This window comes from Mirounga leonina, unplaced genomic scaffold (assembly GCF_011800145.1).
Source record: "Mirounga leonina isolate KUSES-001 unplaced genomic scaffold, KU_Mleo_1.0 Mir_176, whole genome shotgun sequence".
NCBI lineage: Eukaryota > Metazoa > Chordata > Mammalia > Carnivora > Phocidae > Mirounga > Mirounga leonina.
In genome coordinates this window covers 32,470,006-32,484,427 of record NW_023270454.1, presented here as the reverse complement: position 1 = coordinate 32,484,427, position 14,422 = coordinate 32,470,006, and the positions used below count along the sequence as shown (strand labels likewise).

Genomic DNA, 14,422 nt, shown 5'->3' with positions numbered 1-14,422 from the left:
TTTCCTCCATAAAATGGGCAGGAGAAGAACCTGCCTCCTAAGAGGTTGTGATGATTAAGTGAATTAATATCCTAAAGAGCTTAGAATAATGCCTGGTACTGAATGATGCGCAGTCCACTTTAGAGAGGCAAAGGAGGTAATACTAATTCGCATTTTATTCACAGTGGTGCTATAGAAGTAAGAAAGAGTTAACCTAAGTAGTGGAGAACTGAAAAGGCTGACTGCCTCATTTAAATCCCAGCCCACTGTTTATTAGCTGTATGATTTAGGGGGGAATTATTTAACTTTCTGTGCCTCAGTTCCTTTATCTGTAAAATGGGGATGGTATTAACATGTACTTGATCTGGTGGGGATTAAAATAATATATGTAAGATGTATTCAAAGGGTACAGGCCCATAGTAAGGACTCAGTAAATGTTGGCTGTTGTTACTATCCTTATCAACCTCAGGGGCAGGGGGGTATATTTCAGTTTTGATCAACTAGGCTGAGGTGGACCATAGGCAGTTTAGAGTGTAGGTTTGGAGCTCAGCAAAGAAGTCAGGGCTAGAGATCCATTTGGGAGTGACAAGTATAGAAAAGTTACTTTAAATCATGAGCCTCAGTGTGGTTCAGGTAGGAAAGGATGGGGAACGGAAGCAGAAGGAAGGACTAAGCATTCTCTGAGCCAGGCTTTGTGCAGTCCATTTCTATATGGCATCTGACTTAAAATCCTTGGTAGGGATAACACACTTCCAGTTCCTAATGCCCCCACAGCGCAGTATACCTACCACAACATAATACGTGGCACATGCCGGCATGCACACCACCTCCTAACTGTGCTCCGTGACTTCACGTTAGTAAGCTGGAAATCAGCCATGAGGGGAGCATTTACACTACAGAAGCGGGCGAGGGCTACAAATCAGAGCTCCTCCCCACAGCTCCCGCCCCTCAAGAGCCAAATTACCAGGACATATAATTATCCCTACCCCTGAAGGAATGGGGGCTCCGAGAGCTAGGGCAGGACCTGAGCCCTCTGTGCTCTGATGCCCCTGCCTTTCTAGTTGCACAATGATTCCTCTTCGTCTTAAATGTCTTTTAACTACTGTGGTTTCCCAAAGTTGAGATATTTGCTACCTCCCACACCTGAAAACTTAATTATATGCCCACTGTGAATGAGTTATTGTGTTAACTCTGATGCTGTGCTGGAAAACCATCCTGAATGAGTTTAGGGAGGTAGCTTAGAGCATCTGTTGATGAAACACGGGGATTATTTTTCCCTGCACTGTTAGAGTTTGCTGACTAGAAGCCATGAGCTGGTTTTGTCAGCTACTAAAGAAAGTCCTTAAACAAAGGGGAAGCCAGAAGATGTGGGAGGGAGTGAAAGAATCACAGTTGAATTGTTTCAAATTATATAATTCATACACCATACCTTAATGTGTCGGTGAGAAGAACTGAATGAAACACTCCTTTGTACTCTAGAGCAGTGTGCTTTCTTATAATGTAAAAGGGATGTATAAAATCACTTAGCAGAAGTTCAGAGGCTTTATAGGAAGATAGGATGTTTTATGCTTCTTCTCTCCTGCCTCACCTCTGCAAACCACCACCTTCCCACCCTAAAATCTCTGAGGAGAGAGATCATGCTAACGTGGCATCCCAGGTTCTTAGAGGAACCCTGGCACACCCCTTTGAGAGTCTCATCCTCAGGAACTCTTCGTGCACTTCAGTGGGGAAAGATGTCACTTATATTTCCTGAGTGCTAGGCACCGTGCGGGGTTATGGGGTGCAACAGCAAGCAGGACAGATGTTGCCTCTGCCCTCGGAGAACTCACCGTTTAGTGAGAGGTAAACAGTTAAAATGCCATGTGCTAAGGGATGGAGTTCCTAAGGGTTTTAGAGCGGAAGCGGGAGCCATGTGAGCCCAAAGGTAATTATCTTCACCTCAGAAACCTGGTATTTTAAAGTCTAATTAGAAAGAAGCTGGGTGCCTGGGGGGCTCAGTTGGTTAAGCGACTAACTCTTGGCTTCGGCTCAGGTTATGATCTCAGGGTCCTGAGATCAAGCCCTGCGTAGGATTCTGCGCTCAGCAGGGAGTCTGCTTAAGATTCTCCCTTTCCCTCTGACCCTCCCCACCCCACTTGCTCTCTCTGTCTCTCTGTCACTCTCTGTCTAAAATAAATAAATCTTGAAAAAAAAGAAAAAAAAAAAAAGCAAGCAGGGGAGACGCCTGACTGGCTCAGTCAGTAAAGCATATGTCTTTTTTTTTTTTTTTTTTTAAAGATTTTATTTATTTATTTATTTGACAGAGAGAGCACAAGTAGGCAGAGTGGTAGACAGAGGGAGAAGGAGAAGCAGGCTCCCCGCCGAGCAGGGAGCCCGATGCAGGGCTCAATCCCAGGACCCTGGGATCATGACCCGAGCCGAAGGCAGACGCTTAAGGACTGAGCCACCCAGGCACCCAAGCATATAAGTCTTGATCTTGGGGTCATGAGTTCGAGCCCCATGTTGTGTGTAGAGATTCTTTAAAATTAAAAAAAGAATGGGTGTGTTAGAAAAAATATTATGTAAAAGAGCAGGAGAACTGGGTTTTATTCTTTTCTCTATCTTTACTACTTTTGTGATGTGTCTAGCTTCATTTTCTCATCTATGAAATGGAACAGTAATATTTATCCTGCTAACTCATGGGGTTGTTACAGGGAGGGCATGAGGGAATATATTATGAAAATGCTGTAAATATTACTGAACATTTCATTTTTCCATGATGGAATGTGGGGTGTAATTTACTCAGTCATTAATAATTCATCCGGGCACTCAGTCATTTGACAAACGTTTGTTAAGCACCTACTTGTTTGAAGATCCTTTGTTAGACCCAATTTTTTGCTTGATTTCATCCTCTTGCATTATCCCATTCAAAGTATCTAGATTTGTTTAGCATTAATTCTCCTATTAAGTTGTAGGGGAGGAATCTGCAGTTCTTGATCCCCTATTTCAGCCCAGGGGCTTACCTTCCGTGACCTTCCTGGGGGCATGGGTGGAGGTAGCCAGGAGGAGCATGGATGAGAAGCTGTTGGCTTAAATATTCATTTTATGCTTCATCGGCTAGTTTAACATCTGGGAAAAACCAGTTTAATTATCTTCTGGAATTGTTGCCGAATTGTTTATAATTACTTTTAAGACTGGTGTTACTCATTTTACTATCCAAAACATAACCACCAAATGAAATCTTGTACATCAAAGTAGTCAGGAAAAGATTTTATAGGTACTATGTATGTTTGTGTTACATTTATATTCATTACGAAAGAACTAGTTTTCATTATATAGTAGAATACTTTGGAGGGGAGACTTTTCTGTAGTCTAAATAGAATATACTACAAATCTTAAAGAGTAAAGCATGATCCCAAATTATTTCTAACTTCTGGAATTTATTTTATTTTGGTCCCAAGATACTTTATAAACACCTGGATTGTGGGCATTTCAGCATAATGATAATATGCTATAAGATCTGTGTTATTACTCACCATCAAGATTTTGGTAGTTTAACTGCTAGTGAAGATAGCATTAGCTATCTCTCAGGAATATACTGGTAGTTTCGTTTGGTCTTCAGAAATAACACTGTGATCCTGCTGTGCTTAAAAACTGAAATAGATTAAAAAAAAATGATGACCAATAATTTCTGACAAGTTGAAAGATACTCTTAAGAATTAGAAGGTATTATCTGTCATGCCAACCCAGCTATTTGAATACTAAGCCATGTGGCTTAAAGAAAAAGATTTTTAAAAACAAATATAAAATTAGGGCGCCTGGGTGGCTCAGTTGGTTAAGTGACTGCCTTCGGCTCAGGTCATGATCCTGGAGTCCCTGGATCGAGTCCCGCATCGGGCTCCCTGCTCGGCAGGGAGCCTGCTTCTGCCTCTGACCCTCCCCCCTCTCATGTGCTCTCTCTTTCTCATTCTCTCTGTCTCAAATAAATAAATAAAATCTTTAAAAAATATATATATATAAAATTAAAAAACAGCAGTGCCTGCTCCATCTAGCTCTTTCAAAAAGATATAGTCAAGGGGTGTCTGGGTGGCTTAGTTGGTTAAGTGTCTGCCTTTGGCTCAGGTCATGATCTCAGGGTCCTGGGATGGAGCCCCAAGTTGGGCTCCCTGCTTCTCCCTCTCCCTCTGCCCCTTCTCTTTGCTCGGGCTTTCTCTCTCTCTCAAATAATTAAATAAAATCTTTATATATACATATATATATATATATATATATGCATACACGCACACAAACTGGACTAATAGATGTTCTTCCAACCCTGTGATTTTATTTATATGTGGGGCAACAGACTCAAGCTCTAGTTAACTTGAGACTGAGAGTAAGAGCTGGGCCAATACATGGCTCTGGAGCTTAGTAGAAGCTGTACAATCTCTTTCCAACAGTGTGGTCTTTGGCAACAAGGTTCCGTTGCTCTTGTGACCCAGTATTGGTAGGCAATGAGCATCTCCATTCATTTCACACTGGGCATAGAGTCTTCCTTCTCCTTGTTCCAAATGGTATTGACACGGAGCCCAAAGAAATGTCTTCTCAAGTTTCACCTACACTCAGAAATGTGTGTTCATTTCTGCAAAGAAAAAGTGTTAGTATTTTTTGTTCATGTACGTTCTCTCCTTCAACATTTTCAGAAGGAAAATTAAATCTTTTTGACTAAGGCACCCCTTAGCTTCTACTAAAGCTCTATTCTCCCCATAATTTTTCCTTTCCTTTCAAACATCAACCTGCTGCCTGCAGAGCCTTCTCTGAGTAGAATAGGCTTTGTCTTGAGCAGGCTAGACAAATGGTTAGATAAAAGAGGGCAGCAGGCTGGTTTCTGGCCCTGCCTGGACCAGCAGGACAGCACCAGGGTCCATCTACCCTGTTCAGGTCTTTCTTACTCCGCTCCCCATTTTCAGTATTTCTTTCCCCTTCCTGTGTGTCCTCCAAGCCTGGGGTGCACTTCCAATTTTATATAAAGAAGGACCTAGAACAGCCTGGGGTTTCTATATTATAGAGCCACTTCTTTTGTTTATGTTCCCATCTCAGTTGTAGGACCTTGCTTTGTTATTATGTTTCTTTACTTGGTCTTAGTTCCTCCTCTGGCTCATAACTTCCATGTTTTTATCAAATGTTCCTAAAAAATTAAGTTTTACTCTTGAGAAACTGCAGTTCTTGATCCTTGAAACTGCAGGCCTTGCCCCCACTACCTTTTAAAAAGTATGTATACGGGACATCTGGGTGGCTCAGTCGGTTAAGCATCTGCCTTCGGCTCAGGTCATGATCTCAGGGTCCTGGGAAGAGTCCCGCATCAGGCTCCCTGCTTAGCAGGAAGCCTGCTTCTCCCTCTGCCTGCCACTCACCCTGCTTGTGCATGAGCTCTCTCTCTTTCTCTCAGACAAATAAATAAATAAAATCTTTTTAAAAATTATGTATAAATTGAGCATTTTATTTTTTAAAAAGATTTTATTTATTTATTTGAGAGAGAGAGCACAAACAGGGAAGAGAGGGAGAGGGAGAAGCGGACTCCCCGCTGAGCAGGGAGCCCGACTCAGGGCTCGATCCCAGGACCCTGGGATCATGACCTGAGCTGAAGGCAGACGCTTAACCGACTGAGCCACCCAGGCGCCCCTAAACTGAGCATTTTAGAAGAATAGTTTCTTTTCCTGGTCCTTCAGTTTTTGCTGTACCTGTTAACCAGACGCTATTCAGACATCAGCGGGAATGCCCCAAAGCTAGTACCATGTTGGCACATACCTCCCTCAAGAGTTAAACACCCCTTCCCCCTGCCACCAACAGATACAACACGTCATTTTAAGAGAGCATTAGCTGATATGAACATGCTTACTATAGGGATTCTATGCAGATCAAGTATAAAAGATCATCTCTTCTGATATATTTGAAATAAAATAGAACCCTTTCTTCCACAAGGTGGAAGATGTTCTTTTGAGAATCTGGATCTCAAATTTTCTTTTGTGTTAGTAAGAGTAGATGAGATATAGAGGTGGTGAGTAAACTTGAATGGAGTCCAGGATGTCGGTAAAACAACTAACTGCCGTGTGGGTTGGGTTGAAGCCAGTAACCAAAGGGTTAACGGGACTAATCCAAGCTGCAGACTTGCATAGCTGCAACTTTTTACCCAGACCTTGTTTGTTTGCCTTTAAATTTCCTTGCCTCTCCTCCTTCGGGGAGGCAGATTTGACGCTTGTCCTCCCTGTCCCCTCCTGGGGCTGCCTCTAGAATAAGCCCTTTCCTTGCAGCATACTCCATGTCTCGAAGTGACTGTCTTAGCTCTGCATTAGGCAGATGAACTTGGGTTCGGTTGCATGGTGAGAACCAGGTGATCCAAGTAAGATGTTTCTGCCCAGTAGTTCCGCTGTCAAGTTTATTCCAAGTTGAACTCCATTGCCAGTTTCACTTCCTAAACCCACAAATCAGTTTCAGAAGAGTCTGACCTTTTTTTTTTTTTATTTGAGAGAGTGAGAGAGAGCATGAGAGGGAGGAGGGTCAGAGGGAGAAGCAGACTCCCCACTGAGTAGGGAGCCTGATGTGGGACTCGATGCCGGGACTCCGGGATCATGACCTGAGCCGAAGTCAGTCACTTAACCGACTGAGCCACCCAGGTGCCCAGAGTCTGACCTTTTGTGAGCAGTGCGTAAGCCCGTGTCTGGCACTGGCCACCATCAGTGTGCCATCGTCTGGGGTGCCTACAGCACCGCATTCACGTCTGAAACCAAAAGATCAGCTTGCCCTTTGGAGTAAGGATAAAAAAATGAAAGGAGAGGATGAAATGAAATGATAAAAGTGCCCAAAAAACTGAGACATAGCTTTCTCTCTCTAATTGTGAAAATTTAAACCTCCTTCCTGGTCATTTCTGAGCAAAGTTCAGTCAGTTTCCATCCCTTAATATTTACATGGTCCTATTGAAATAAGTTACAAACACTTGTTCTGAAACAAAGGAGACATCTGTGAACCCATAGACGCCTTGGCTTTTTTTTTTTCCTCCTGCCTCATCTCTCATTAAAAAGCCTAGTATGGGGGCACCTGGGTGGCTCAGTTGGTTAAGCGTCTGCCTTCGGCTCAGGTCATGATCCCAGGGTCCTGGGACCGAGCCCCGCATTGGCCTCCCTGCTCAGCGGCGAGTCTGCTTCTCCCTCTCCCACTCCCCCTGCTTGTGTTCCCTCTCTCTCTGTCTCTCTCTCTGTCAAATAAATAAAATCTTTAAAAAAAAAAAAGCCTAGTATGGATGAGAATATTATTGGATTAATTAATTTTCCTTGGCCTTTTGTATTTATCTAATCCAGAAGGTGCTCTGTCAGGATATCTTCTATGTTTTCAAGAAGAATATACCATGTATGAGATAGTGAGTCTTTGAAAATAATGCATAAGTAAATCAGTACATGAAAATCAGCCTGCTAGATGAATGGATAAAGAAGATGTGGTATATATACAATGGAACATTATGCAGCCATCAAAAGGAATGAGATCTTGCCATTTGCAACGATGTGGATGGAACTGGAGGGTATTATGCTGAGTGAAATAAGTCAAACAGAGAAAGACATGTATCATATGACCTCACTGATATGAGGAATTCTTAATTGCAGGAAACAAACTGAGGGTTGCTGGAGTGGGGGCTGGGGTGGGAGGGATGGGGTGACTGGGTGATAGACACTGGGGAGAGTATGTGCTCTGGTAAGCTCTGTGAATTGTGCAAGACTGTTGAATCTCAGATCTGTACCTCTGAAACAAATAATGCAATATATGTTAAGAAAAAAAAAAAGAAGGTAGCGGGAGGGGAAGAATGAAGCGGGGGAAATCGGAGGGGTAGACGAATCATGAGAGACGATGGACTCTGAAAAACAAACTGAGGGTTCTAGAGGGGAGGGGGGTGGGAGGATGGGTTAGCCTGGTGGTGGGTATTGAGGAGGGCACATTCTGCATGGAGCACTGGGTGTTATGCACAAACAATGAATCATGGAACACTTCATCTAAAACTAATGATGTAATGTATGGGGATTAACATAAGAATAAAAAAAATTAAAAAGAACTACAGGACTCCAAAAAAAAAAAAAAAGAAAGAAAGAAAAGAAAATCAGCCTGCTAGCTTTATAACATCTGAGGCCCTGTGGTTTGTTAAATGTACTGAAAGCTTCTTCTTAGAAGCTTCTTCAAGTCAGGTTTCTTCTAAGAGCTGCTGAGGGAGAGGGTGGGATTTCAGCAAAACTAAAATAAAGCCCTCTCCTGTTGTATATCCTCGATTGTAGTATTAGGGTTTTTATTGATTCTTTGTGAAATCTAAATGTATTTTAATATGATTATTAACATAATATTAAAATAATATGCAGTTCAGCTTAAGACAAGATTGCATTTGCCAAAAAAAAGTGATTTTTACAAAAACTTCATTGGCCTGGAAGAGAAGTTTAGGAGCCTATGGATCAGGTCATGGTGGGAAATGTTCTCTTTTTTTAAGTATAATTTAAAAAAACATTCTCAGGTTACCTGTGGAAGCCTGACTAATTCTCTTGAAGAAACTGAGAGATCTAATTCTCTATTGCTTAATTTCTGTGGTTTTATAATTTGTTTGCAGGTACCAAAGGAAGAAATAAAGGAGAATTTACAAATCTTCAAGGGGTAGCTGCGTCTACAAGCGGAAAGATACTAATTGCAGATAGCAACAACCAATGTGTACAGGTATGGCCCCTAATTATATACCTTTCTATGCATATCTTCCTACTTAAGATCCATGGTACAAGGACAGAAAGGGAAGCTTACAATGTGTATAGGCTTTTCTTCCAATGGGGTTTGCATGTTCTGACCTGTAGTACATATGACGCATGTTCCTGACTGTTTCTTCCTCACTAATTTCTGTGCTGGTTCACATTCCAAGGAATGTCATTTGTTTTGCAGATATTTTCCAATGATGGCCAGTTCAAAAGTCGGTTTGGCATTCGAGGGCGCTCTCCCGGGCAGCTGCAGCGGCCCACCGGAGTAGCTGTGCATCCCAGTGGGGACATAATCATTGCAGACTACGATAATAAATGGGTTAGCATTTTCTCTTCTGATGGCAAATTTAAGGTAAGATTAAGCTACCAATTGGCTGCTAAACAGTAGAGAGAAGAAATAGGAAATATAAGATGAACTTCGGCAAGTTTTCATGTACAAAGACATGTTGACATTGTTACATCTAACTTTTATGGAGAGAAACAGTGATATTGTCATAGATCTTATGTATAGGAAATAGCGGCTTCATTTTATAAAGCAATTAGGTTGCTCCATCGCTTTCTTTTTACATATTATCAGATTTACCTAAATTCAGTGAAGAACAACCGTTAGAAAAGGGTATTGAAGAGGCAACTGATACCTCCCAAATTAACCTACGATTGTCATGCATGAAGTGCCTTCTACTTTCTCAGGCCCTGTGATAGATGATGATATGGGAGAAACAGAATTGTAAGACATGGTTTCTATCTTTGAAAAACACACAAGCCCCTTGAGGAAAAATGACACCAGAATGACACAAAACAGTTTGTGTCAGCCTCGAGTCAGTCATACATTGTTCCGTGCAATCTGAAAACCTAGTGTTAAAATGTGTAAATAGGAATTGGGAGGATAAGAAAATGGCAACTGGCAGCACAGAGAAAAGGTGAGTTGAGTTGCCCTTTGGGGGATCCCATCATTTGACATATTTGCTGTTGTCCCCAGCATCCTCTGTTTCTTCAGCAAGTTGCTGAAGAGTAGAGAGCCCTCTGGTGTTACCAGAAATCTCTCTTCTAAGGTGTCATCAAAGAATATTATCGTGCAGCCTGTTTTCTGCATTTGTTCACAAGAAGATTATGAGACATTTTGTCAAAGGTGTTTTTGAAGGCCGTAAGCACTGTGCCTTCTGTCCAGCCTGCTCGAGGCTTCTCTTTCAGGTGACAACATGAACTTCTACTCAGACAGATCAACCCTTGGGAATCCCAAGTCCGCAACTTACTAACTACTGTTATAAGTTCCTTGAGCCTCGGTAGTCTCCTATGTCAAATTTGGATTTAAAAAAATCTATTTTATAGGATTTGGGTAAGGATTACAGGAGATTTATTTCTGGATTTTATATGTGCCTTATATGAAATAGGCATCTCAGAAATGTTCTTTTCCACTGCTTCCAGTAACCCTGTCCAAAAAATGAAGTCTGTTTGATCACCTGTGATTTGGACTTCATAACACGCCAGCACCTGGTCAGAACTTCCTTTTCCAAATGTTCAGAGATGAGGCTCTTCATAAGTTTTTTGGAAGATTACACAAAGTTCACTTAGTAGTCTCTTATTGGAGGAATTTATGTTTTACTTTTTAAAGTATTTGGATCACTATAGTCACTCCCTCATTTTTATTAAAACAAGTTACTTCCATAATTATTAACCCTCAGATGAGAGCCTCTGTTTTGTGTGGGGCAGCATCTTTTCAATCTAGGAGAATAAAAAGCTGTTTTAAATTCCACCGTATTACACACAACTCTTCAGTTGCCCTTGAGTTTTTTTGTTCCACTAGAGATTTGATGACTCCATAGGATGGCCATGTACATAGAAAGGTCTCTTGCCTTTCTAGATTTCTAGCTTCCTCCCCTTCTTTTGTGTTTTCGTAGTTGTATTTGTAGTAAGACATACCCAAATACAACTTTAACATGAACAGAAGGAAAACTTCAGTGACCTCTTGAAAATATCCATCTAATTTGGAGATAACCCATTTCCTCTTGTTACATACTCTAGCTAAAACATGACCTGTCTTTAACTTTATAAACGAATGGTAAAATAAGTATAAAAGCAGGAGTTCTTTTTTATATCTAATATACTGAAATATTTTATATCTAATGTATTAAAACATTTTGAAACTGGAGTTTTATATCTAGGAGAGAAGGGCTTCCTGAATTATGCATTTTTCATTCAGTGGTTCAATATTCCGTATGTAATAGATGCTCTTCTTGGAAGATGCAGATCCTCATGGTTGGAATACTATTGGTAATAATTGGAATAAACAAGGACACTCATGCCCTCTAGAGGACTGAGGTGATGGATATGGTATAGTTTCAGCATACCCTTTTGTTCTCAATAGGCATTGAGCAGGAGGTAAAAGGATAGCAAGTAAAAATGTTTTAATACTCTAATGGGAGCTCATCCAACTGACCATATGCATGACCATTTACTGAGAGATACTTATTTTCTTTTCAGTGGGATTCAGTAAAATTAAACATGTGCTCAGAAAGACAAACCTTTAACACAAAGGTGGATTCTTTGTATTTGTTCCTAGTTAATTCTAGAGATATAACAGCTTATTCCCTTTTCTTTCTTTTACTCACCAAATTCTTAGCCCTTATTTTCATTCCTCTCTGCTTCTGATTTTTTCCTTGACATCTTTTCTGTTGACTTATATCTTCCAGCCTATCTAGGAACCTTTTGTGACCCCAGAACAGATACAGAGGCCCCAGGCCACCATATTCTAAAATATCTCATCCCTTCCTTCTTCAATTTAAGGATCTACTTGTTGAGTTAAATACTTTTAGTTAAGTGTTCCAAAGCCAGGGTCTAAAATATCTCTGCTCACTATTCTGTTTAAGACAAGGGACACATTGTCAGGCCAAATGCAGTAACTCTTAATTTCACGTGGTAAAATCTAGTGCAGCTACACTGGGAGTGATGAAGGGAAGTGGAAGGAAAAGAGGTTTGTGCTCAACATTTAAGGTTTTCTGTTTTTGTTTTTGTTTTTTTAAGACCTGCTCTAGCTCTTACTACAAGATGGAATGGCAACAATCTTTTATTTTCTGTTCTTGTTCTACATAATTATCACCTGCTTTATATTATATGGCTGAGTCATTCTACAGTACAACTAGTGTTCATAATGTTAGGTAGTAGTAATATTTTTGCTGTAATAATCAGAGTGTCCTCTCTTCTTTTTGATCTCTACTGACATATCTTCCATTATAACATGAAAGAAAGTATACAGTTTCTTTATAAGCCATTACGCTATAGCCTCTTTGACCTCTGGGCTAGATTACAAAGTCAGAATCAAATTTATACAACAGATTCCCTTGCAAGAATCTCCTTGTTTCCTTCCTAAGTAAATGTGTCTCTTTGTACTAAAGACATCAAATCTGAATATCATCTATAAAATTACAAGGATAAAAGATCACACAGGGTCTGAACCCCCACTATGAAAAAGTCCCTATCCCTCTCTCCATACTCCTGCACACACCTGCATGTCTCTGTTAGGAAAGATACTCCTGAGGGGCAGGTATGACAGCAACTGAATGGATGGAGAGAAGGAGATTGTGTGCCATTTGCAGTGCTTGCTATGCTATCCTTCAGAATCTGCATGACCCGGGAGGTAAATACAATAGCTGCCATTTTACAGATGAGAAAACTGAGGTTCCAACTGGCAAAAGAGTCAATTTTGCTCTGAAATTTTGATCCTGGGTTTGAATGAATTGTAGTATCATAAAAGGAACTAGGAAATCGGGAGGTGCTATTTTGGGTTTTCTTCTTCTTTTTCTTTTTTAAATGGTGGAAATGAAGAGATGAATTTGGTTTAACACTGGTTGAGTTTAAGGTAATAACTTATAAAATTGACCAGGACTAAAGATATAGATTTGAGACTCTTACACACAGAGGTGAAAGTTGATGTTATTGCATAGATGAGATCTTAGAAGAAGTGCAGAGAATTGCACTGTCCAATTTGGTAGCCACTAGTCACAGTGGATACTGAGTTCTTGAAATGGGACTGGTCTGAATTGAGATGTGCTATGCATGTGAAATACACACTGGATGTTAAAGACTTAGTAAAAAATGTAAAATATTTCATCAATAATTTTAATATTAATTACATGCTGAAATGATAACTTTTAGATATGTTAGGTCAAATACAATATATGATTAACATAATTTTCCTTTTTTTTCTTTGTTTTTTCGATGTTGGTTACTAGAAAAATCTTAATTACATACATGGCTCATGTTATAGTTCTATCAGGCAGCGCTAATATAGAGAGAAAATAAGAGGACTAAAACAGAACCTATGGAAACATAAATTTTGGGGGATTAAAACTTTTAATTTAAAAAGTAATACATCCAAACAGGTTTTTTAAATAACTCCACAGATGAGCACAAAATGAAAAGAGTTTTTCCTGCCACCAGTAATATCACTGGCTTCTTACTTTCTCTTCCAGGGATATGTATACAGGTATAAACACATTTAATTCAGGTGGGCCCAGACTATGCCCACTGTTCAGTACCTTGCTTTGTTTAATAATAGATTTGAGAAGGCATTTATAAAAACACATAGAGAGCTATTCCACCCTCTAGGCCTCGGTGCCTGGGAGAGCGGGGGCTCTTGCCTCCTCCCTCACTTAACCAGGCACTCTGCCTGGCAGCTCCCTCACCTTGGGGGCTCCTTCTCCTTCCTTGTCTATAGTGACCCATCGCATTAAGTTTTTGTTCTCTTTGGCTTCTGACATCGCCTATTTGAATTCTCCCAAATCTACCAAATCAAACACTCAGTACCAGGCACTTTAAAAAGGACCCAGGGACTGTATTTGTCTCTGTAATGTGACTGAGACATCCTCCAGGGTAGGAGCTGGTCTTACTTGTCTTTGTCTACTCAGTGCCTAGAATCATCAGCCACAGATTTGGTGCTCCACTAGTGTTTGTAGCATTAGTAAATAAATGGGTGAATGAGTAAAGTACTTCTTTATAATGGAGCTATAAAAGTAAAGATACGTGACATGCATCTCCTAGCAAGCAGGCATTTATATAGTCCACTCAGAAAAATGAATAAGATATGGTATGCATTTGATAGAAATCGAATGCTTTTCTCCCATTTTAAAATACTGAAACCTGGAACTAGTCAATCATCATGATTACCCTAAATAATGCTAGACTTTTCAAATCAGTATATTCAGCAAATATTTGTTGAGTACCTGTTGGGCACCAAGAAGTACGCTAGGCTCTGAGTACACAATAGTGGATAAAACAGACACGATTCCTGCCTTCATGGAACTTAACACTGGTGAAGTCCAATGGCAGATGCTTGGCGATTTTGCTATTATGATCCACAATAATGACAATGATCGCTTCCCTTTAACGACTGCTTAATATGGGCTATATTCTACACTAAACACTTTATTGACATTGTTTTACTTAGTATGTATTTCCAAAAATGCCATTGGAAGTTACTGAAGTCTTTTCTCTTTTTTATATTTTGTAATATACAAGGAATCCGAAGCTTGAGGAAATCAAATGCATTTGTGCTATTCTAGGTGTGTCTAAAGCAAGCGACAGGTGTAGAACTCTCCCTCCTCCTGATCCTGTGATCTTTTGCTAGCTCACATTGCATCTTTACAAGGGAACTGTGACCTCACTTAAGGGAATTCAAGAGCATTTTTGGTGGTGATCCTCTTAAATAAAAGTAA

The 14,422-nt window shown here is 40.3% G+C and overlaps 1 protein-coding gene across 1 annotated transcript in view; it reads left to right on the top strand.

Annotated features, from left to right (window-relative positions):
* The window catches only part of TRIM2 (tripartite motif containing 2), a 128,317-nt gene that overhangs the window by 98,203 nt on the left and 15,692 nt on the right, over positions 1-14,422 (top strand). Inside the window, exons 7-8 of the mRNA XM_035022875.1 lie at positions 8,576-8,679; positions 8,896-9,063. Coding sequence (XP_034878766.1) covers positions 8,576-8,679; positions 8,896-9,063 — 272 coding nt within the window. The remainder of the gene's footprint in view (positions 1-8,575; positions 8,680-8,895; positions 9,064-14,422) is intronic.